This window comes from Gambusia affinis, linkage group LG06 (assembly GCF_019740435.1).
Source record: "Gambusia affinis linkage group LG06, SWU_Gaff_1.0, whole genome shotgun sequence".
In the NCBI taxonomy this organism is placed as follows: domain Eukaryota; kingdom Metazoa; phylum Chordata; class Actinopteri; order Cyprinodontiformes; family Poeciliidae; genus Gambusia; species Gambusia affinis.
In genome coordinates this window covers 24,378,218-24,401,983 of record NC_057873.1, presented here as the reverse complement: position 1 = coordinate 24,401,983, position 23,766 = coordinate 24,378,218, and the positions used below count along the sequence as shown (strand labels likewise).

General features: G+C 40.4%; 5 protein-coding genes across 5 annotated transcripts; all 5 read right to left on the bottom strand.

The window, feature by feature from the left end:
• Positions 1–129: 129 nt before the first annotated feature.
• On the bottom strand, positions 130–3,983 carry LOC122832487 (extracellular calcium-sensing receptor-like). Its single transcript, XM_044119303.1, has 6 exons — positions 3,820–3,983; positions 3,303–3,585; positions 2,427–3,218; positions 2,067–2,294; positions 1,827–1,950; positions 130–1,040 (listed from the first exon to the last, which is right to left on the bottom strand). Exons 1-6 carry the CDS (start codon positions 3,906–3,908, stop codon positions 130–132), a joined length of 2,427 nt encoding a protein of 808 aa, XP_043975238.1. The 5' UTR covers positions 3,909–3,983.
• Positions 3,984–5,180: 1,197 nt separating this feature from the next.
• LOC122832486 (extracellular calcium-sensing receptor-like) lies at positions 5,181–8,256 on the bottom strand. The gene is made up of 6 exons (XM_044119301.1): positions 8,093–8,256; positions 7,697–7,979; positions 6,799–7,590; positions 6,468–6,695; positions 6,236–6,359; positions 5,181–6,088 (listed from the first exon to the last, which is right to left on the bottom strand). Exons 1-6 carry the CDS (start codon positions 8,179–8,181, stop codon positions 5,181–5,183), a joined length of 2,424 nt encoding a protein of 807 aa, XP_043975236.1. The 5' UTR covers positions 8,182–8,256.
• A 910-nt stretch (positions 8,257–9,166) lies between these two features.
• Positions 9,167–12,387, bottom strand: LOC122832485 (extracellular calcium-sensing receptor-like). The gene is made up of 6 exons (XM_044119300.1): positions 12,212–12,387; positions 11,731–12,025; positions 10,803–11,594; positions 10,470–10,697; positions 10,267–10,390; positions 9,167–10,062 (listed from the first exon to the last, which is right to left on the bottom strand). Exons 1-6 carry the CDS (start codon positions 12,385–12,387, stop codon positions 9,167–9,169), a joined length of 2,511 nt encoding a protein of 836 aa, XP_043975235.1.
• A 1,004-nt stretch (positions 12,388–13,391) lies between these two features.
• LOC122832484 (extracellular calcium-sensing receptor-like) lies at positions 13,392–18,407 on the bottom strand. Its single transcript, XM_044119299.1, has 6 exons — positions 18,283–18,407; positions 17,883–18,165; positions 16,970–17,764; positions 16,597–16,824; positions 16,384–16,507; positions 13,392–15,012 (listed from the first exon to the last, which is right to left on the bottom strand). Exons 1-6 carry the CDS (start codon positions 18,369–18,371, stop codon positions 14,105–14,107), a joined length of 2,427 nt encoding a protein of 808 aa, XP_043975234.1. The 5' UTR covers positions 18,372–18,407; the 3' UTR covers positions 13,392–14,104.
• Positions 18,408–19,979: 1,572 nt separating this feature from the next.
• Positions 19,980–23,239, bottom strand: LOC122832483 (extracellular calcium-sensing receptor-like). The gene is made up of 6 exons (XM_044119298.1): positions 23,121–23,239; positions 22,697–22,991; positions 21,808–22,599; positions 21,496–21,723; positions 21,270–21,393; positions 19,980–20,881 (listed from the first exon to the last, which is right to left on the bottom strand). Exons 1-6 carry the CDS (start codon positions 23,222–23,224, stop codon positions 19,980–19,982), a joined length of 2,445 nt encoding a protein of 814 aa, XP_043975233.1. The 5' UTR covers positions 23,225–23,239.
• Positions 23,240–23,766: the final 527 nt, after the last annotated feature.

The window sequence follows — 23,766 nt, the reverse complement described above, 5'->3', positions numbered from 1 at the left end:
ATGAGGTCTTACATTTATTTTGCTATTAGAAAATCACTTCCTTGCTGCGTTTGGCTCTTTTTTTTTGTTGGAAGTTATTTATTTATATCTTTATGTGGGTGGGTATAAGAGAAAAAACAACCCTTTTTTTCATGTTTTTCTTGGCCCTTTCCCCATCATATGTTTCTTAGTATTTTTCTCTGGTTTTAGTAAAATGATGTAGCATTTTGGTATGAAAATACAAATCAGCAGTCCAAAACTGGAGGCAAGAATAGCAAAGATTTCTACAGCAACACTGAACTTTCCAGGAGAGCTGACGTACGCTGGGATGAAAGTGATCCAAACAGCGCAGAATATCAGCATGCTGAACGTGATCAGTTTAGCTTCGTTGAAATTATCCGGTAACTTTCGAGCCAGAAAAGCAAAAAGAAAACACAGCATGGCGAGGAAACCTATATATCCAAGCACAGACCAGAAACCAATGGTGGAGCCTAAATCACACTCCAAAACGATTTTATCTTTGAATTCCTTAAAGTTCCTGATTGGAAGTGGAGGAGCCACTGTTAACCAGATGATACAAATGATAACCTGTATCAGAGTAAAACCCAGAACGCTGACTCTCTGCTGCGTGGGCCCAAACCATTTTGTGATATTTCTCCCTGGAAGCGAAGCTTTGAACGCCATTAGAACCACTATGGTTTTGCCCAGGACGCAGGAGATGCAGAGGACGAAGGTGATGCCAAACGCCGTGTGCCGCAGCATGCAGGACCAGTCGGTGGGCTGGCCGATGAACGTCAGAGAGCAGAGGAAACACAGAGTCAAGGAGAAGAGCAGCAGGAAGCTCAGCTCTGAATTGTTTGCCCTCACAAGAGGAGTTTTGCGATGTCTGAAAAAAATGGCTGCAACAAGAGCAGTCATGCAGGTTCCAAATAAGGAAGCTGTTGTTAGTAACGCCCCCATAATTTCCTCATATGAAAGGAACAGCTCCTCTTTTTTTATGCAGGCATCTCGTCCTTCATTTGACCAGAACTCTGGGAAGCATTTGAAACAGGAGATTGAATCTGCAAAAAAAACATAATAATATTAAAGCGCATTATTTACTGGGGATATGTCATTTTGGAGAGACGAAACTCAACACATGCTCTACCTGATTTTATAAACTGTTAATCTAACAAATTGGAACGTTATTAAAATGACATTAATTGTGAAAAGAGAGACTCCAGCAGTTCTTGAACTGTCCATGTCATGAGATCTGTCCCAGCTTATTTCACAAAGCTCAGCAGTCACCAAGTCAGGTGAAAACAGAGTAAACATGCTAACGTTTGCCTTTCGCTCCTGCGAGTGCTTAAGTTTAACAAAGAGTTTACTGAAGACTGCAGCTCTACATGCCGAGACAGCTGCAAATGATGCACCTTTTAAGCACCATGTTGACAGAATATTGTAGCAGATTTCTAGTATCCAGTCGCCATGTCTTGGAGTAACATAACAATGCTGACCTGCAACAACACCAATTAGAACAAAATGTCTGTTTCTGATTGGAGAGACCGCAGTTTTCAGTACATCATTAATGATTCCAATACCATAATGAAGTGTGTGGTTTTCCTGCAGATGAATGGCAGTGATTCTGGTTAATAATCTAACTGGGTCTCTAAAACCAAAATCTTAAATAACTTAAATCAGTATTGAGGAAACTGGAGAACAGTCAAAGAATAACAGATTCAAATGATTTATCTATTTATTTATTTTTTTACACTATTACAGCCATAATAAGGTGAGCTGGTGATATGCAAGTCAGGGTAATTTAATTTGTGGGATACAAATCCCAACTTGCTTGAGTGATACTGGACCTGTGGCGTTGCTCATTTCTCCTTCTGCACATCGCACACAGTCGTAACAGCAAACAGGTTTCCCCTTCTGGAGGACCTTATGTGTACCATGAGGACACGTCTCACTGCAAACTGACACGGGCACCTGCAAAAGCAAAACATGCGTCTAAATGTATGAGTTCAAACTTTACTTCTGACGCAACAAGGTGACAAATGAAATATGCTGGAGTGAATGTAGTTTTTACACTGTCTGTTGGTTACCTGTAGCGAGTTTTTTGCCCAGATTAAAGACATGTCTTCCACACTCAGTTGTCTATCTTCAGGTAAAGATGCATCATATATTCCAACAGTGACAAATTCAACTGTTTCGTTTTCTCTCGGCTGCCAGTTTATTATTTCATACTTTGCTGGAGGATCCCCATTGTCATTGAAGTAGACAAAGTCTCCTTCCTTAGTTTTGAAGTGGACTTTTTGTAATTGCTGTAAAATCTAAAATAACAAAAAACTACTATTAAGATGAAGCAAAGCACAAGCCAATCTGTGAGTAGGAAATGTTCTCTAGAATTGTATTTTTTGGTGTCATGTTGTACTGAGATTAGTCAAAACACAAGGTAAACTTACTGTGTGTGGATCTAGCTGGATGTTCTTGTCACATGTTTTATTGCAGTTGAGTATTTCATGCAGAGCATGAGCCACTGCATAAACCCCTTTGTAGACGTTGTAAAATATTGGCATGAGTGACATGTCAGTGAAGCTGTTCTCCACTCCAGTTAGATCTTCCTCTCCGGTGCATTCCTTCTGAATCTGCCCAGAGTTTGACTGATTGAACTTACAGCTGAACAACGCCTCCCAGAACTCTCTAAATAACTCACTATTTGATGAATTCAGAGGCTTAACGTTGAACATGAACCTTTTGATTCCGCTCACATGCGCTTTAGGGATGGAGAGGCCTATAGCTCCGTCCAGAATATGACTTTTATCCATTGCTGCAATTTGAGAATCAGAAATCCAGCCTTCAGTTCCCACCCACTGGTAGCCGGTCAAATTGTTTCTAGAAAATTCATGCAGCAGCACATCCCAATCCATGTTGGAAAGAAAAGTAACAATGACCTTTGCAGTAGATGTCTTAATAATCTCAATTATGTTTTGTATTTTCTCCAGTGGATCTGTTCTAAAGAATGATATGGAGTACTCCACACACACACCCAGCTTCTGTGCAGTTGCTATGAACGTCGCCATGCCATTATTTCCGTAGTCATCGTTGGTCCTGACGGCACCGATCCAAGTCCAACCAAAATACTTGACCAAATGGGCCAGAGCTCTGCTCTGATAGTAGTCACTGGGTATTGTTCTGAGAAATGATGGGTACTTGGTTTTATCACTGAGACAAGCACACGTGGCAAAGTGGCTGATCTATTAAAAGAAAATAAAAAAAATTTAAAATAAATGCTAAACAGAGATTTTTTTTTAACTTAAATTTTTATCTTTTTCACCCACCATTGGGATGTGAAAGGGTCCTATTGCAGTCGCTATGGCTGCTGTAGGGGAGGAAGACGTTTCTCCCATTATCACCTGAACCTGTGCAGGTCTTGTACATGCATCTGCAGGTAAAGCCTCAACTTCATTGCCATTGAGCAAGGCCAAGGCAACTCTTACACTTCTGGCAATGGAGCCACAGGTATCGTACATTTTATAGCCCAGAGTAACTCCCGGCAGTAGATCTGAACTGTTGTTAATTTCCTCAATGGCAAAAAGCATGGCTTGAGCAAACTGGAAGTCTCTGAAATTTAAGCTTAGACACAATTTTGAATAATGAAAATAGAACCAATTTAGTCTTTAAGTTAACATAAATATATATATATATATATATATATATATATATATATATATATATATATATATATATATATATATATATATATATATATATATATATATATATATATATATACACAAGCAAACAAAATCAGTCAAAAGAATGAATGATCTTTACCGAAGTAGCTTTGTAATTCACCTGGTGCATTGCAGTTTCAGAGGGCTTTTTTCATAGTTATCTTGGCTGTTTTTCCAGCTGCTGTGGAAAGAGAAGATTCCTCCCAACATTATGTCCCCGTTCCGAATGAGCTGGGAATCCTCCAGATCCCCTATTTGTGTGCAGGCTGGTTCCTTTGCATGAGAAAAGGACGCCACTGTCAGCCAATAGAAAATGGTCCACCTTTGCCGTGGCCATGTCTGTGCGGACGCCATCCTGACACAAAGAAACAGGCTGGAAACCCGCACTTGTTTGAATATTTATACTCTATGAATTTGCATGAGCTTCGATGACAAAACACTAATGGTTTGTCTAACCCTCAGGTTGGAGTGAGGAAAAGGGAAAACACAAATATGTCTAAAGGTACAGAAACACTTTACAACAGCTTCTTTTGCTATAAGATTTCTATGGCAATATTTGCACATTTTTAATGCCGCCTACATAACATGCAAAATTTTTATTTGCAATATAGCACAAGTCTAATAATAACTACCTTCTTTTTAAATGTGTTTGTTGGAAAGGATTTAGGTTTGAATGACATTCCCAGCCTTTCTTTTACTGTAGTTTTAGACAGGAAGTGTGATGTTTAGGTGGAATGTGTAAATTGGCAAAGTGACAGAGCCCTGCACAGCATATAGAAGAGTTATGCTGGGAAAATGTAAAGGCAAACATAAATAGTACAATAAAATCAAGTGGTACTTTGTGACATGTTAGAAGTTTGGACTATTGTCTCATAATCTGCTTTTTGCCTATTCGCGACTTTGTCTCCAGTATCTTGTACAGTAAACGTGAACGTACCTCTGAAGTCTTCACAATTTACTATTGAAGTGGCTTCTACCTGCAACTGGACTCAATTTTATTCAGAAACATTCCGAGTGAAAGACGAAGAAGCAAATACATTCAACACGTTTCAGGTTTTTATTTGTAAAACAGTTTGAAAACCTGCATCCTTTAACTTTATTATATGTATTATGTATTCCTGATGGGAAGTTCGGCTTTTTTCAGAGAGGCAGCTGAAGAAAGCCGACTCCAAGAAAAAAGGGGCAGCTGTTCTTCGGGAGCTCCCAAAGACGTTTTATCTTAATTTGAAAAATATGAATGCTTTTCTTGTGAATAAATCCCTTTGCATTCATAATATTAATGAGAAATTTTATACTTGCCAGAATTTATTACAGTAATTTGCTCTATTACGAAAGCAGACATTCTTGTTTTTGTGCAATATTTTTAATCAAATCTTTAGTTTTTATTTAACAAAAATCATTGATTGTTTAAGTTCATTGAGTGTCTTATAAGCTCAACAAACCTGCCCTAAAACAAATAACCAAAATCTTTGGTTTGAAAAATTATTTTGCGGCACCCTTTCCCATCATTCTCTTTTTGGTGTTTTTTTCTGGTTTCATCAGCATGATGTAGCATTTTGGAATAAAGATACAAAACAATAATCCAAAACTGGAGGCCAGGATAGCAAAGATTTCTACAGCCACACTGAACTTCCCAGGAGAGCTGACGTACGCTGGGATGAAAGCGATCCACACGGCGCAGAATATCAACATGCTGAAGGTGATGAATTTGGCTTCGTTGAAATTATCAGGCAGTTTACGAGCCAGAAATGCACAAATGAAACACAACAAGGCGAGAAGTCCAATATACCCCAGCACAGCCCAGAATCCCACAGCTGAACCCAAAGAACACTCCAAGATGATTTTGTCTTTAAATTCTTTAAAATTCTTGGATGGAAACGGAGGAGAGATGGTCAACCAGAGGATGCAGATGATCACTTGTATAAGAGTGAACCCAAGAACACTGAGTCTCTGCTGCGTGGGCCCAAACCATTTCATCACGTTTCTACCAGGAAGTGTAGCTTTAAATGCCATTAACACCACTATGGTTTTCCCGAGAACACAGGAGATGCAGAGGACGAAGGTGATGCCAAACGCCGTGTGGCGCAGCATGCAGGACCAGTCAGAGGGCTGACCGATAAAGGTCAGAGAGCAGAGGAAACACAGCTTTAAGGAGAAGAGCAGCAGGAAGCTCAGCTCAGAGTTGTTGGCTCTGACAAGAGGAGTTTTCCTGAATTTAATAAAAATGACTGCAACAACGACGGTCATGCATGTTCCAAACAAAGAAGCCGCAGTGAGCAATGATCCCATGATTTCTTTGTATGAAAGAAACTCAGCCTTCTTCTTTATGCAGGCAGTTCGATTTTCATTTGACCAGGAATCAAGAGGGCATCTGACACAGGTGACAGAATCTGTGAAATGATGGCAAAACAGATGTTGAGCTGAACTGGTCTTGATCTTATAACTGGAAGTAGAATACATGTGGATATATGTGATCAATGACCTATACATCAATAAAACAACAACACACATGTACAAATGGACACATGCTGACTAACCTGTGCTGTTGCTTATTTCTCCTTCTGCACATCTTATACAGTCAAAACAGCAAACAGGTTGTCCTTTCTGGAGGACTTTTTGTGTTCCTGGGGGACACTTCTCACTGCAAACTGAAACTGGCAACTGCATAAAAAACACAGTCCAATGACAAAAATAACACAGATTGTGGTGACTTTTTCAAATCATACCAGAAAATCAATAAGGTAGTTTTTTAATCATGTGGCAACTTACCTGGAGTGAGTTTTTAGCCCAAACTATTGACCCAATTTTCACATTTAGCTGTTTATCCACTGGCAACGATGCATCATAAAGACCAACAGCTGCAAAGTTCAACATGCCATTTTCACCCCGCTGCCAGTTTATAATCTCATACTTTGCTGGCGGATCTCCGTTCTCATTAAAGTAAACCTCGTCTCCTTCCTTTGTTTTAAAGCGAATCCTTTGTATGTGCTGTAAAATCTAACAGAAAATGAATCAGGATCGATAACAAATACGGCAAACGGCCGAGCTTTGATTAAAAGATGTTCAGTAGACGTCACATCAGAGGTAACATTAAACTTACTGTGTGTGGATCTAGCTGGACGTTCTTGTCACATGTTTTATTGCAGTTGAGTATTTCATGCAGAGCATGAGCCACTGCATAAACCCCTTTGTAGACGTTGTAAAATATTGGCATGAGTGACATGTCAGTGAAGCTGTTCTCCACTCCAGTTAGATCTTCCTCTCCGGTGCATTCCTTCTGAATCTGCCCAGAGTTTGACTGATTGAACTTACAGCTGAACAACGCCTCCCAAAGCCGTGTAAATAACTCACTATTTGATGAATTCAGCGGCTTGACGTTAAACATGAACTCTCTGAGTCCACTGACATGCGCTTTGGGGATGGAGAGGCCTATAGCTCCGTCCAGAATGCGATTTTTATCCATTGCTGCAATCTGTGAATCAAACATCCAGCCTTCGGTTCCCACCCACTGGTAGCCGGTCAAATTGTTCACAGAAAACTCATTTAACAACACATCTAAGTCCATGTGGGAGAGGAAGGCAACGACGACCTTCGAGTTGGACGACTTAATAACCTCAATAATCTTATGTATTTTATCAGAGGGATCCGTTCTGAAGAAAGAGACAGAATATTCCAGACAGATGCCCAGCTGCTCTGCAGTTTCAGTGAACGTCGTCATGCCGTTGTTGCCGTAGTCGTCATTGGATCTAACAGCTCCGATCCAAGTCCATCCAAAGTGTTTGACCAAATGGGCCAGAGCTCTGCTCTGGTAGTAGTCACTGGGTATTGTTCTGAGAAATGATGGGTACTTGGTTTTATCACTGAGACAAGCACACGTGGAAAAATGGCTGATCTGATGAAGAAGAAAAATACAGCTTTTTATTTCTTTTTTTTTTTTTACAAATTATTTTACAAAAGAATATGCTCAGCAAACTAAATACATGGACATTTTCACCCACCATTGGGATGTGAAAGGGTCCAACAGCAGTGGCAATGGCTGCACTAGGAGAGGAAGACGTTTCTCCCATTATCACCTGAACCTGTGCAGGTCTTGTACATGGCTCTGCAGGTGAAGCCTCAATTTCATTGCCATTGAGCAAGGCCAGGGAAACCTTTACACTTCTGGCAATGAAACCACAGGCATCGTACATTTTATAGCCCAGAGTAACACCCGGCAGTAGATCTGAACTGTTGTTAATTTCCTCAATGGCAAAAAGCATGGCTTGAGCAAACTGGAAGTCTCTGAAATTTAAACTTGAAGAAACACACATGGAATCATAACCAATTTGATCTTTATTTTAAAAACATGCAAGATAACTGAGTCACTTTTATGCCAGCATAACACTGTAATTCACCTGGTGCACTGCAGTTGCCGAGGTTTTTGTTCATAGTTATCCTCACTGTTCCTCCAGCTGCTGTGGAATGAGAAGACGCCTCCCAACATTATGTCTCCTTTCTTTACCAGCTGGGCATCCTCGAGATCGCCTCTGTGCGTGCAGGTTGGCTCCTCAGCCAGAGAGAAAGACGACACCAACAACAAATAAAAAAGCTTCAGTTCCCGCTCAGGCCACCTCCCTGCAGACATCGTGCTGAGTCAAAGAACCGCGTTTAAAAACCTGCACGAATATTTATGCTTTACGTATTCACTTGAGAGGTAACGAATAAACAATGTTGCTTTAACCTACTGGGCGGGGTGAGGAAAAGGGAAGGCCCTAGTAAATGTGACTAAAAGTACTGAATGGTTTCATGTTTTTTTGCAGGACAGAAGTTTCATTTTCAAACTTATTAGCACAATATTTACCTCAAACTTCTGCAATTTTAAACATTTTTTATGTTTTATTTTATTATTTCTAAAATCTGTGCAGTTTCTAATAGGTAGGAAAAGGGGATTTCTGTTTGGTTGCCATGGTTAAATCAATGGCGTTTGGACTGCTTGAAAAGCAAAGTTGAGAACTGTCATCACGTTGTGACGGTTTAGTAATAAATAAGTAATTATTATTTAGTAATAATATTAATCATTTAGTAATAATAATAATTGATCTGTGAAAAAAGGTCAAGCTCCTCCACATCCTCTCTAAGATATTATTGCCATGTACAGAAATTCACTGTTCCCGCTCAGAAACAACCAATCACAGTCAGGAGGAAGGTCTTAGCGCCGTCAATCAGGCTGCTGCATCCAATGCTCAAGATGCAAATGGAAGAGAAAGAACTTACTGTTTGATGAAAACTGTTTATCCACTGGTATCTATCATGGGTGGCCATGGCAACTACGCTACAGAGAGCAGGGATGAGGGTGTGAGCAGCGCGTACACATGGACAGAAAAACGAAGTAGCTGTGGATTATTTTTTTTAATAAATGTATTTTGCAGCTTTATTTATACAGATTGAAGCACACAAAGTGAGGCATAGAAACATTTTCAATCATAGAGTTATTTCCCCATCATGTTCTTCTTTGTATTTTTTTCTGGTTTCATCAGCATGACGTAGCATTTTGGAATAAAGATACAAAACAATAATCCAAAACTGGAGGCCAGGATAGCAAAGATTTCTACAGCCACACTGAACTTCCCAGGAGAGCTGACGTACGCTGGGATGAAGGTGATCCACACGGCGCAGAATATCAACATGCTGAATGTTATGAATTTGGCTTCGTTGAAATTATCAGGCAGTTTACGAGCCAGAAATGCACAAATGAAACACAAGACGGCAAGAAATCCTATGTACCCCAGCACAGCCCAGAAGCCCACAGCTGAACCCAGAGCACACTCCAAGATGATTTTATCTTTGAATCCTTCAAAGTTTTCAGATGGAAACGGAGGAGAGATGGTCAACCACAGAATACAGATGATCACTTGTATAAGAGTGAACCCAAGAACACTGAGTCTCTGCTGCGTGGGACCAAACCATTTCATCACGTTTCTACCAGGAAGTGTAGCTTTAAATGCCATTAACACCACTATGGTTTTCCCCAGAACACAGGAGATGCAGAGGACGAAGGTGATGCCGAACGCCGTGTGGCGCAGCATGCAGGACCAGTCAGAGGGCTGACCGATGAACGTCAGGGAGCAGAGGAAACACAGCTTTAAGGAGAAGAGCAGCAGGAAGCTCAGCTCAGAGTTGTTGGCTCTGACAAGAGGAGTGTTCCTGAATTTAATAAAAATGACTGCAACAACGACGGTCATGCATGTTCCAAACAAAGAAGCCGCAGTGAGCAATGATCCCATGATTTCTTTATATGAAAGAAACTCTGTCTCCTTTTTTATACAAGCATCTCTATTTTCATTTGACCAGGAGTCAAGAGGGCATCTGACACAGGTGACAGAATCTGTGAAATCAACAGACATGAAGAGTTAAAAGACTTAAACATACAGGCTTGTTTTTTGTTGCACTTGTCATTTGTAGGTTTATCCACAAGGAACAGCAGATGAATGAGTGCACAATTTGAAAAACTAGCATTTGCAAATTGAAAATTTTTATTTGACTTAGCATTTTCTTTCTGTTACAAGCTCTGTCTGTAGCTCCAACTTGCCTGTGCTGTTGCTTATTTCTCCTTCTGCACAGTGTAAACAGTCATAACAACAAATAGGTTTTCCTTTCTGGAGGACTTTTCGCGTTCCAGGAAGACACTTCTCACTGCAAACTGAGACAGGCATCTGCACAAAAAATGCCAAGTATTAAAAAAAATCAATTAATTAATAAATAAATATGTTGCCACTGTTGATAAAAGCTTACCATCAGTGAATTTTGAGCCCAGATTATTGACTCAATTCGCACATCCATCTGCCTGTCCCCTGCCAGCGACGCATCATACAGACCCACTACTGCAAATTCCACAGGGCCGTTGTCTCTTCTCTGCCAGTTTATAATTTCATATTTTGCGGCTGGATCTCCGTTTTCATTAAAGTACACTTCATCGCCTTCCTTTGTTTTGAAATAAATCTTTTTTATTTGCTGTAAAATCTAAAGAAATGTGTAAAATCAATACTCGACAGTCACTCTTTGTTTAGCAGTTTGCTAATTTCCTCGTAGCCCTTCATCGTAACTTTAGTCGCAGTAAATACTCACCGTGTGGGGATGTAGCCGTGCATTGCTGTCACATGTTTGGTTACAGCTGAGGATATTGTGCAGAGCATGGGCAACAGCATACACCCCTTTGTACATGTTGTTAAATATGGGCATGAGCGACATGTCGGTGAAGGTGTTTTCCACTCCTGTCAGATCCTCCTGTCCTGTGCATTGTGTCTCAATCTCCACTGAGTATGACTGCTGAAACGTGCAGCCGAATAATGTCTCCCAGAACTCTGTGAACAAGTCGTTGTTTGAAGAAAACAGTGGCTCCACATTCAGTATGAACTCTTGAAGGCCACTGACGTGCGCTTTGGGGATGGAGAGGCCAACGGCTCCGTCTAGGATGTGGTTCCTGTCTCCTGCTGCGGTCTGGAAATCAAATATCCAGGCCTCAGTTCCCACCCACTGGTAGCCAGTTAGGTTGTGGCTGGAGAACTCGTGTATAATCACATCCATGTCAGCTTGGGAGAGGAAAGCGACTATCACCTTTGAAGTCGAAGCCTTGATAATGTTAATTATTTTTTGGATCTTGTCGGCTGGATCCGTCCTGAAGAAAGACACGGAATACTCAAGGCAAACGCCCAGATGCTGCGCAGTTTCTGTGAACGTCGCCATGCCGCTGTTGCCGTAATCATCATTCGTTCTGACGGCTCCGACCCAAGTCCATCCAAAGTGCTTCACTAACTGAGCCAGAGCTCTGCTCTGATAGTAGTCGCTGGGTATTGTTCTGAGAAATGAGGGATATTTGGATTTGTCACTGAGACAAGCACAGGTGGCAAAGTGGCTGATCTACAACAACAAAAAAACATAAACAAATCACATTACGCTGATTAAACCATAGTTTTACAGTATAAACATACAAAAATAATATATTAAAAATGACAAACTCGTTTACAAAAATGCAGCAGTTGCCAGTTTAACCCACCATTGGTATAAAAAACGGCCCAATGACAGTGGCTATGGCCGTGCTCGGAGAGGAAGAGGCTTCTCCCATTATGGCCTGCACTTGAGCAGGTCTACCACATTCCTTGGAAGGAGCAGACACATTTTCATAATCGTTAAGCAAGGCCAATGCAACCTTAACACTTCTGGCGTTGAAGCCGCACGTGTCATAGATTTTGTAGCCCAGAGAAATCCCCGGCAGCAGGTCTGAGCTGTTGTTTATCTCCTCGATGGCAAAAAGCATGGCTTGGGCTAACTGGAACTCTCTGAAATTCAAGCTTCATTCAAGACAGTGATTAATCATTTGCAACATGCTCAGTTTCTTCTGGAAAATCAGCATGGCAGAAAAATGAGAAACGGGTAACAAAACCATAATGCCGTTTAGTTTCTTCGCACCCGATGTGTTGAACATTCCTGATTTATTCCAACATTTTTTTGTGAAAATGCTTATTGGATAGAATTACCTGGTGCATTGCAGCGGAAGAGGTTTTTCAGTGTAAGTCTCCTCTCTTTCTTTCCAGTTGTTGTGGAAGGAAAAAAGCCCCCCCAACATAATGTCTCCATCCTTCACCAGCTGAGGGTTTTCTAAATCCCCGTTCTGACTGCACACAAGCTCTTCAGCCTGAGAAAAACATGCCATCAACAAGAACTGGAACAGTAACCAACCCTGCAGTAACCTTGTCTTAGCAGACATCATGCTGAGCAGCAGCTACCCTGACAGGTGGAGTAACATGCGCAATAACATGGGCAGACTTGTATTTATGCTTTTGTGAGCAGCGTGCTCTGCATTGGAAAAGTGACTTTTCATCTCTGTGGACCTGTAAGGCGGGGGCCGAATGAAGAAGTCTGAAAGCAATAAAATTAAATTAAAAACAGATGGTAAAAACGAAACGCAAAATCATTTCAAACGTTAGCAAATGGAAGCATGAGCTCAGCCTTAGACTAAACTCCCGACAGCAAAATATCAACACAGAATCAGGAAAACTCAACAAACAGACAAAAAGTAAAAAATAAAAAAATCCCTAGGATTTTAAAATACTCCTAAAATAACCCTGATGCTCTCCTACAGATAAGAAATGTTCTTAAACTGGTTCAGGGTTGTGTTTTTGGCCCAGACTTGGTTTTTATACGCCTCCAGACGACAAAGAAAATGTAATTGTGTGTTTTATTCTAGAAGAGTGAAAAAATGTTTTCTTTCCTTCCAGCTTCACGGATCAGAGCCGTAATCGGGTTAGTCTTTGCCATAAACAGGTGGCTAAACGGGTCAGTTGTCATTTGCTGACAATCAGGCCTTGCTACCCATTTTAACGACCATCAGTGAGTGAAATAAATATTGATCATATTTTTCTCCATAGATACAATTTTAATGAGGCTCTGGTTCAAACTTTGGTAGCAACTCAACTAATCCACACATACAAAACAAATTAGTTTAAAAAATTAGCTATGTCCAATAAATTGTAATGGTTCACTGCATAAGTAGTAAAGAAACTTGCAAATGTATTTAATACTTTATTTTTTTTTTAAACAACAGCTATAATATATCGCAAACATTGACCAGCTGAGTTGATACGGATCTTCGTTGAAATGGATTTTAAGTCTCTGGGAGCTGATCTATGCACAATGATCTTCAGTTCTTTCCTCGGCTTTTCAGATGGAGGCAAGTCAGAGGATTTCGATTGACCAAAATGACAAATTTATTTTCTTTCCCTGAAGCTAGTAGACAGTTATCAATGCTGTGTGTTTGGGATAATTGCCTTACTGATAAACACTTGTTTTCCCCTCAGATTCATCTGATGAACGTCTAAGTTCCCGTTCCCGTTAATCCTTCTTTCAGTTCTCAACTTCAACCTTTCACTGTTGCCATGGTGATTGAGAGGCGAAGTGCCATTCGTCCTTGAAGAGTAGTGTGTCAACAATTACGATGAAACCAGAAAATATATATTGTGCTTCTATTTCTTTCCAAATACCTTTAACAAAATTCAACTGTGCAGCTCCCGTGAAAATGTTAAATAGCCAAAATAACTCACAAAGATTATTGTTTTTAAAAGCTGTGAAACTTTTAATGAACTACAAGATATTCTGAGACATGTAGACAAGCTAGCCTCTAATTTATGAACAACAAAACACATATGGACACACTGGGGTTAGTATGGCAACATGGATATAAATAATAATGAATAAATATTTCTTCAAAGTCAAAACAAAACTTAGTTTTGAATCATTGAATCAATAAATAATCAGGGCTTGTATTCCTCTCATAGGCTACTTAAAATTCCTCCTCATTTCTCCTAATATTTTGTCATTTTTTTCAACTTTTTTAGTGGTAAGGTGCTTTATGAATAACTTAACTTCCTGTCTTATTTTGATGACCCTGGACCCATCATCTTCTTCTTTGTATTTTTTTCCGGTTTTATCAACATAACGTAACATTTTGGGATGAAAATACAAATTAGTAATCCAAATGTGGAGGCCAGGATAGCAAAGATTTCTACAGCCACACTGAACTTCCCAGGAGAGCTGACGTACGCTGGGATGAAGGTGATCCACACGGCGCAGAATATCAACATGCTGAATGTTATGAATTTGGCTTCGTTGAAATTATCAGGCAGTTTACGAGCCAGGAAAGCACAAATGAAACATAATGTGGCGAGAAGTCCTATGTACCCCAGCACAGCCCAGAATCCCACAGCTGAACCCAAAGAACACTCCAAGATGATTTTATCTTTGAATTCCTTAAAATTCTTGGACGGAAATGGAGGAGAAGTTGTTAACCAGACGATGCAGATGATCACTTGCATAAGTGTGAAGCCCAGAACTCCAAGTCTCTGCTGTGTAGCTCCGAACCATTTCATCACATTTCTACCAGGGCGTGTCGCATTGAACGCCATTAAAACCACCATCGTTTTCCCAAGAACACAGGAGATGCAGAGGACGAAGGTGATGCCGAACGCCGTGTGCCGCAGCATGCAGGACCAGTCAGAGGGCTCTCCCATAAACGTCAGAGAGCAGAGGAAACACAGGGTTAAGGAGAAGAGCAGCAGGAAGCTCAGCTCAGAGTTGTTGGCCCTGACAAGAGGAGTTTTCCTGTGTTTGACAAAAATAATAGCAATAACTGCAGTCATGCACGTTCCAAATAAGGATGCTGCAGTGAGCAAGGCTCCCATAATTTCTTGATGTGACAAAAACTCTGCCTCCTTCTGTATACAGGCATCTCTTTTTTCATTTGGCCAGAAGTCAATCGGGCATCTGATGCAAGAGACAGAATCTGAAAGGTAATGTTAAAAGAGATGTTGGACATTTAGACTCTTAATTTATTTTTCAACCATTTGTTTTCAAATGATTCACACAGATGATTCAGAAATTATTTTTCTTTTCTATGAGATTTTGACAGTGGATGGCATTACTAAAGGGACTGATGGGTGGTATTATCTATTTTCCAGGCACATAGTGCAATTTTCTAGCACAAATAAGTAGATGAGTTGCTTTCAGTTGTCATCAAAATGCTGAATATGTTAAACATAACTTTTAAAAATTGACTTTCCAATTTGGCAAAGTCAATTTTTAAGACTTTCTTTTAGAAGCTCCTACTCTTTCTGAGAGAAGGCTCTTAACTTTTTCTAGGGCTGTAAAAAATGAAATGATGACATGATGATGATGTCTGTCAGAAAGCAAGTACACCTGGCTGCAGCAAACAGAAAGGGGCGGGACGGACCACTGTCAGTCTCATACCTTATGTAGGACCATTGCACTCCGGAAGTGAAGGGGGCGCTATTTCCTATATTATCCGCGGTCCTCCGTTTTTATTTTCTTTTGGAATCTGATATAGCTTCATCTTTAGGAAGGATTTTCACTCTCAGCATGTATTTGAACTTCTTTCTTTTATTTATTTCAGCGCAGCTCACAGTTTTTAACACATTCCTGTGCTTTCTGTGTACTTCTAAATCTGCTCCGTAGTCGTATCTTTTCGGCCTGCTACTGCCTCTAGTGGCGTGGGGGTGGTAACCGCGGATAATATAGGAAATAGCGCCCCCTTCAATTCCAGAGTGCAATGGTCCCATTTCCAAATAAGGTATGTGACCGACAGTGGTCCGTCCCCGCCCCTTTCTGTTTGCTGCAGCCAGGTGTACTTGCTTTCTGACAGACATCATCATCACGTCATCATTTCATTTTTTACAGCCCTAGAAAAAGTTAAGAGCCCACTATACTGAACCCCACTGAAAACCTCCTGGTTGTTCCACCAAATATTGATTTATGAACCCTTCCTGAGATAAAACATTGGTATTGCTGTTTATTAATGAATATGAATGTTTTCTTTTTTGCATTATTTGAGGTCTGAAAGCACTGCATCTTGTTTTGATCATTTGTCATTTTCTGCAAATAAATGCAAAATTTTTGCTTAGAATTTCGGAGACATGTCAGTAGTTCATAGAGTAAAAGAACATTGTTGATTTTACTCAAACATACTGTAAAAAGTCAAATCAGAGAGCCTGATCATTTTAAGTGGTCTCTTAATATTTTTCCAGAGCTGCATAAAACTTCACTTTATATTTCCCAACAAAAAACTTAAATATCTCAGTATTTTTGTACTATTTAGAATATTATCTGTTACTTCTTCTTGTATTAAATATTATCTAACCTGTGCTGTTGCTTATTTCTCCCTCTGCACAACTTATACAGTCATAGCAGCACACAGGTTTTCCTTTCTGGAGAACCTTATGTGTTCCTGGGGGACACGTCTCACTGCAAACTGAAAGTGGGACCTGGATGGAAACGAACAAAGTAAATGTCTGAATTTTTTCCCTAAGACAGGCTGTGAAATTCATTGTCACAGCATCTGCAGTAGGATTACCTGCTCTGAGTTTTGAGACCAAACTACAGAGTTCTGCTGCACATTCATCTGCTCGTCTGCAGGTAAAGATGCATCATACAGACCGACTGTCACAAAGCTCACAGGGCCGTCTTCTCTTGGCTGCCAGTTTATAATATCATATTTTGCTGCAGGGTCTCCATTCTCATTGAAGTAAACCTCTTCTCCTTCCTTTGTTTTGAAGTGAATTCCTTTTATATGCTGTAAAATCTAAAGAATGGAGAACCAACAGATAGTGAACAATGCACTCACGTTAAATCAAATGAAAACATTTGTGACATGTCATGTTTTAAAAAAGATTCTCTTTAACAACAATTTCTTATGTTAAGTGTGTTAGAGTTGATATCAGGCTCACCGTTAATGGGTCTAGTAGTGGCACCTTGTTGTTACATGTTTTATTACAACCTAGAATATCATGCAGAGCATGAGCCACTGCATACACTCCTTTATACATATTGCTCAATATGGGCATTAGTGACATATCGGTGAAGCTGTTTTCCACTCCAGTCAGATTCTCATGGCCAGTGCAGAGCCTCTGGGTTTCTCCTGGTTCTGACTGTTTGACCTTGCAGCTAAATAACGCTTCCCAGAACTCTACGAACAAGTCATTGCTTGTTAAATACAGCGGTTTCACATCAAGTATGAACTCTTTGAGTCCACTGACGTGCGCTTTGGGGATGGAAAGGCCTATGGCTCCGTCTAAAATGCGCTTATTATCTCTGGAGGCACTCTGAAAATCAAAGATCCAGGCCTCGCTGCCAACCCACTGGTAGCCAGTCAAGTTGGACCTGGAAAGCTCTTGCAGGAGAACATCCATGTCAGCTTGGGAAATGAAAGCGACGATCACCTTCGAGGTGGAAGACCTGATTGTTTCGATTATTTTTTGTATCTTGTCCCGCGGATCTGTTCGGAAAAACATTAGAGAATATTCCAGACAGATGCCCAGCTGCTCTGCAGTTTCCGTGAACGTCGCCATGCCGTTGTTGCCGTAGTCGTCGTTGGTTCTGATAGCCCCAATCCAAGTCCAACCAAAGTGCTTCACCAACTGGGCCAGCGCTCTACTCTGATAGTAGTCGCTTGGTATTGTTCTGAGAAATGAGGGGTACTTGGATTTATCACTGAGACAAGCACATGTGGCAAATTGACTTATCTAAAATAAAATAATTACAGTCTTAGATCAATACATATATTTCTCACATTTTCTGTCCCTGTTACATCGCATTTTATAATGCTATCAAAATGGTGTAGATGTTACCCGTCTTACCCACCAGTGGGACAGAAAACGGTCCAATGACGGTAGCTATAGCCATGCTCGGAGACGACGAGGCTTCCCCCATTATAGCCTGCACTTGTGCAGGTTTTGCGCATGCCTCGGAAGCTGCAGACACATTTCCATTACCATTGACCAAGGCCAGAGACACTTGAATACTTCTAGCAATGGAGCCACAAGTGTCATAAATCCTACAGCCCAAATAAATCCCTGGCAGCAGGTCTGAGCTGTTATTGATCTCCTCGATGGTGAAAAGCATAGCCTGGAGCATCTGGAGTTCCCTGAAATTCAAACTTGATTGACAAAGTTTTACATAGCTGACATGATAATCAGCCCCTCACGGAAATAAAAAACAAAACTCTAAATATTTAGAAATGGCGTTAATGTAAATAGATTACCTGGTGCACTGTAGGCGCAGAGGTTTTTCCTCATAAGGAGTCTCTACTTCGTTCCAGCTGACATGGAAAGAGAAGACTCCCCCCAGCATGATGTCTCCGTCCTTCACTAGTTGTGGGTAGTCAGGGTCTCCTCTGTGTGTGCATAGCTGCTGTTCAGCATGAGAAAAATATGCCGACAACAATGGAAGCAAAAAGACCCAACCCTGCGCTGGCTGTTTCATTCTAGAGCTTTTGCTCAGGGACAGAGATAAATCACTTGGCAACATCCACATTAATGGCAGACGGAGACATCACCAATATTTATGCTATTCTGAAGAGGCACATGATAGCTGAAGAGAACAATAATGCGTCTCTTAGGACCTCAAGGTGAGGGTGTGAGCCGGAACATGACCCAATGAAGGAAGTGATGAAGTCGAGGTTAACTAAGAGGTTATTGCATGTTTAAGGGTGTTTTTCCTATTCTGTCTGTCGTGACTTTTTGGTAAAGGTTCTGATTGGGCAGAATATGTTTTTCAACTATGGGAATGAGAGTGATCTAAAAGACATAATTTTGAGATTTCTTCAGGTCTAGAAGATCCATCTGATACTCTGATTTAGGCTGTGAGGAAAAAAAACAAAAAAATAAGATACAATGGATAAACAGCCAAACCTCTGACTCCTAGCATAGTTGTCATATCTACATTTACTCTTATTGTGATTTAAAGATGCATGCCGTCATAAAATTGTCATTATATGTGAGTAGACGGTCCTTCAAAGAACATATGTACAAGATATTTTTGTCTATTAAAGTCTTTTACTGACTTCCACTTGTAAAAGATTGAAACAGCCTTTCACCTCCAGCGGTACAGGCAGGAAGTAAAGAGGTCTGGTCATGTGACCATTCACACTAGCTACATGAAATTGATGTTTCTTAGAATAGACACCCTATTATTTTATTTTAACATTTCCAATTAGCTATCCAAAGCTAAAACAACACATTTAGAGCATCCAAAAGTGTTACCAGTTAAGGCTTTATCCTCTCTAGACAAAGTAGATGATTTGCCAGTGAACTCTGTATAATTAATGTAAAAGTTATAAAGCTGTAGGTATCATCTGTATTCTGTCCCTGGGAGAATAAGATCAACATGGGATCTGTTTTGCATTTATCTCCTTTTCTCCATATCTTGATTCTTTTTGTTTATGAATGCACTTTTCACAAGCTACATTTTTAATATTTCAACTTTCTGACTGTAACAATGTTAGAAATAATAAACTATTTGTAATAATAGTTAATTATAAATAAATAATATAGTTTATTATGATTATTATTTTATTTTTTTTCCTATGGAATTCAAGACACTTTTCTCAAACAATAAAAAGGGAAGAGATTAAATTTTATTATGATCATATTATTAACAATCATAACAATTGAAAAAAAATAAGCATTTCTGGTGGGAATTACATTCAAATAACTTTAACATAATGGTAAAAACATGGATGTTTTGAAACTAAACATAAGTAAATATTAACAACAGATAAATTAATGTTAGAATCTCTCAAGCAAAACAAACAACAAAACACAATAGCCACATTTATTTCTCGTGAACATTTCCAAGAGTCCCTCCTTGACATTTTAACTTAACTATATGAATATAAAATGTTTGCATTATATTGGAAGATTTAAGATTATAAAATGTCTTGACTTGTCAAGATGGTTTTCAAGCCCCCTTTCCCATCATACTCTTTTTAGTATTTTTTTCTGGTTTCATTAATATGACATAACATTTGGGGATGAAAATACAAATAAGCAAACCAAATGTGGAGGCGAGGATAGCAAAGATTTCTACAGCCACACTGAACTTCCCAGGAGAGCTGACGTACGCTGGGATGAAGGTGATCCACACGGCGCAGAATATCAACATGCTGAAGGTGATGAATTTGGCTTCGTTGAAATTATCAGGCAGTTTACGAGCCAGAAATGCACAAATGAAACACAATGTGGCGAGAAACCCAATGTAACCAAGCACAGCCCAGAAGCCCACGGAAGAGCCCAGAGAACACTCCAAACTTATTTTGTCTTTAAATTCTTCAAAATTCTTGGACGGAAATGGAGGAGAGATGATCAACCAGAGGATACAGATGATCACTTGTACGACGGTGAAACCCAACACGCTCAGCCTCTGCTGTACGGGTCCAAACCATTTCATCACGTTTCTACCAGGAAGTGTAGCTTTAAATGCCATTAACACCACTATGGTTTTCCCCAGGACACAGGAGATGCAGAGGACGAACGCGATGCCAAACGATGTGTGGCGCAGCATGCAGGACCAGTCAGAGGGCTGGCCGATGAACGTCAGGGAGCAGAGGAAACACAGCTTTAAGGAGAAGAGCAGCAGGAAGCTCAGCTCAGAGTTGTTGGCCCTGACAAGAGGAGTGTTTCTGTATGTGACAAAAATGTACGCCACAACAGAAGTCATGCACGTTCCGAACAGAGACGCTGCGGTGAGCAAGGCTCCCATCATTTCTTCATATGAAAGGAACACGGCCTCCTTCTTTACACAAGCGTCTCTCTTCTGGTTCGGCCAGGACTCTAGTGGGCATCTCACACAGCTGACAGAATCTGAAAAAATTAAGTCAAACATGAACCAAGGCTTTGAAAAAACTTTTGTTTTTTAAATGATCAAAGTTAGATTACAATACTGTTTTCTAAAACAACTTGAAAATACTTCTTTGCTATATAATAGTAACAAAAATGTGGCTCAGAAATGATGATTTATTTAGTCCTAATGGTAAATAGATTGTACAAATATTAAAATGACAGCAAAAAAAAAAAATGCACATACTTATGTGAAATTTTTTTTTTTTTTTTCAGGCACCCTTGATACTAAACAGTAGATCAATAGTTTGTTGATTTCATTTTCTAAAACCTTAGAGATTTAATTCACTACATAAAACCTTTCCTGTGATACACTAAGTATGAAAAAAGCACACATTAAACGATGCTAAACCTGTGCTGTTGCTTATTTCTCCCTCTGCACATTTTATACAGTCATAGCAGCACACAGGTTTCCCCTTCTGTAAAACCTTGCGTGTTCCTGGTGGACATCTCTCATTGCAAACAGACACAGGCACCTAAACAGACAAAAGTAAATAAGGAAGTGGAAAAAAAACCTATTTAAAAAGAAAAAGATGAACACTGAAAAGTGCCATTTTTAGTTGCAGTTTTAAAGTTACCTCTTTCGAGTTCTGTGCCCAAACTAAAGACTCGTTTTGTAGATTCATCTGTTTATCCGGCGCCAGTGAGGCGTCATAGAGACCCACAGTGACAAAGTCCACAATGCCATTTTCTTTCCTCTGCCAGTTTATGATTTCGTATTTTGCAGCCGGATCTCCATTCTCATTAAAATAAACCTCATCTCCTTCCTTTGTCTTGAAGTGAATGTTTTTTATGTGGCGTAAAATCTACAAAGACAAAGCAAAACGTTGCTCGAAGCATTTCAAAGTCCCCCAAAACGGACTGAAGCGTTTCAAGCATCCTCTACTTACTGTTAATGGATCGAGCTTCGTGTTGATGTCACATGTTCGATTGCAGCTCAGCACTGTGTGCAGTGCGTGAGCCACAGCATACACTCCTTTGTACATGTTGTTAAAGATGGACATGTGGGACATGTCCGTGAAAATGTTTTCCACTCCCGTCAGATCTTCGTGTCCGGTGCACTCTTTCTGCATTCCCGCTGATTCCGACGGCTTAAACTTGCAGCTGAACAATCCCTCCCAGAACTCTGTGAACAAGTCGGTGTTGGACGAGTTGAGTGGCCTCACGTCAAACATGAACTCTCTGAGGCCGGACACGTGCGCTTTGGGAATGTAAAGGCCTATGGCTCCGTCCAGAATGTGATTCTTATCTCTGGATGCGGTTTGGGAGTCAAAGATCCAGGCCTCTGTGCCGACCCACTGGTACCCGGTCACGTTGTAGTTCGACAAGTGTTGTATGAGGACGTCCATGTCCATGTGAGAGAGGAAACCAAGAACCACCCTCGATGTTGAGCCCTTGATAACTTCAATCAGTCGTTGTATTTTGTCTGACGAATCGGTTCTAAAGAAAGTCATGGAATATTCCACACAGATGCCCAGCTGCTGTGCAGTTTCTGTAAATATACCCATGCCATTATTGCCATAATCCTCATTTGATCGAATGGCTCCGACCCAAGTCCATCCAAAGTGTTTGACCAAATGGGCCAGAGCTCTGCTCTGATAGTAGTCGCTGGGAATTGTTCTGAGAAATGAGGGATATTTGGATTTATCACTCAGACAAGCACATGTGGCAAAGTGGCTGATCTGAAAGTACATGTACATATAAAACATTTTAAATTGTGTAAAATGACATAAATCAGTATTGGTCGTTGTTATTGCAGTGTGTGTGAGTCCTACTCACCAGTGGGATATGAAACGGTCCGATGACAGTAGCTATAGCCATGCTCGGAGATGAAGACGCTTCTCCCATTATGGCCTGCACATTAGCGGGTTTTGTGCATGCCTTGGAAGTGTCAGACACATTTTTGTTACCGTTAACCAAGGCCAGTGCACCTTTAATGCTTCTAGCAATGGAGCCACAAGAATCATAAATCCTGTAGCCCAGAGAAATGCCTGGTAGCAGCTCTGATCGGTTATTGATCTCCTCGATGGCGAACAGCATGGCCTGGGCTAACTGGAATTCTCTGAAATTCAAACTTCATTCAAACAGTTGCAAATCGTTGGTGTAATGATCAACATCTTAAACAAACGAAGCTTCTGAAGTGCAATTTTTGCATCAATGCCAGATTCATTGAACACAATGTAAATACAGGAGAACATGTTACCTAGTGCATTGCAAAGGTGGAGGTTTTTCCATGTAGGTGTTCTCTCTTTCTTTCCAGCTTGTGTGGAAAGAGAAGAGTCCTCCTAACAAAATGTCTCCATCCATGACCAGCTGAGGGTTTTCGGGGTCTCCTCTCTGTCTGCATCCCTGCTCCTCCGCCTGGGAGAACGACGTCACCAAGAACAGGTGCAACAGTGCCCAGCCCTGCTCCGGCCACTTCTGTATGAACGTCATGTTGAGTCAAACCGCTCAACAGCATCGCATGTCCCCTCACTGACAGGCTCACACTGATATTTATGCAGCTTGGAGCAGCACAGGACGTAATATTATGTCAACGCTTCTCTCTGTGGAGCTGAAAGGTGGGGCAAGTGGACAGAGATGTGACTTGTGATTCTAACCTCACATGCTCCGTTATGCTGTATGTGTTTAAATATTTGTTTCCTCTTTTAGGAAACTTTTTTTTTTGTAATTAGAGATATATTTATTACTTATTCTACAAAGAACATTATGTACCAGTGAAATGTTTTACTTTCCGCACACAAACCCAAATCTGTTCTTTCATCCAACCACATCCCAGTTAAAACGGCCTCTTTGCTCATGATGCAGTTTTTCTCATTTAAATTAAACACTAGGCAAGAAATGGGAAA

Bases quoted from the DNA above. Each gene is read 5' to 3' on its own strand.
- LOC122832487 (XM_044119303.1), bottom strand. From the start codon at position 3,908: ATGTTGGGAGGAATCTTCTCTTTCCACAGCAGCTGGAAAAACAGCCAA. The intron at 2,295-2,426 runs GTAAGTTTACCT...TTGTTATTTTAG, and splicing joins TCCAGCTAGATCCACACACA to ATTTTACAGCAATTACAAAA. The intron at 1,951-2,066 runs GTAACCAACAGA...TTGCTTTTGCAG, and splicing joins GGGCAAAAAACTCGCTACAG to GTGCCCGTGTCAGTTTGCAG.
- LOC122832486 (XM_044119301.1), bottom strand. From the start codon at position 8,181: ATGTTGGGAGGCGTCTTCTCATTCCACAGCAGCTGGAGGAACAGTGAG. The intron at 7,980-8,092 runs GTGAATTACAGT...TTTAAATTTCAG, and splicing joins CGGCAACTGCAGTGCACCAG to AGACTTCCAGTTTGCTCAAG. The intron at 6,360-6,467 runs GTAAGTTGCCAC...TTTTTTATGCAG, and splicing joins GGGCTAAAAACTCACTCCAG to TTGCCAGTTTCAGTTTGCAG.
- LOC122832485 (XM_044119300.1), bottom strand. From the start codon at position 12,387: ATGGCATGTTTTTCTCAGGCTGAAGAGCTTGTGTGCAGTCAGAACGGG. The intron at 12,026-12,211 runs GTAATTCTATCC...TCTTGAATGAAG, and splicing joins CTTCCGCTGCAATGCACCAG to CTTGAATTTCAGAGAGTTCC. The intron at 10,063-10,266 runs GCAAGTTGGAGC...TTGATTTCACAG, and splicing joins AGAAATAAGCAACAGCACAG to ATTCTGTCACCTGTGTCAGA.
- LOC122832484 (XM_044119299.1), bottom strand. From the start codon at position 18,371: ATGCTGGGGGGAGTCTTCTCTTTCCATGTCAGCTGGAACGAAGTAGAG. The intron at 18,166-18,282 runs GTAATCTATTTA...TTTGAATTTCAG, and splicing joins CTGCGCCTACAGTGCACCAG to GGAACTCCAGATGCTCCAGG. The intron at 17,765-17,882 runs GTGGGTAAGACG...ATTTTATTTTAG, and splicing joins GACCGTTTTCTGTCCCACTG to ATAAGTCAATTTGCCACATG.
- LOC122832483 (XM_044119298.1), bottom strand. From the start codon at position 23,224: ATGGATGGAGACATTTTGTTAGGAGGACTCTTCTCTTTCCACACAAGC. The intron at 22,600-22,696 runs GTGAGTAGGACT...ATGTACTTTCAG, and splicing joins GACCGTTTCATATCCCACTG to ATCAGCCACTTTGCCACATG. The intron at 21,724-21,807 runs GTAAGTAGAGGA...TTGTCTTTGTAG, and splicing joins CGAAGCTCGATCCATTAACA to ATTTTACGCCACATAAAAAA.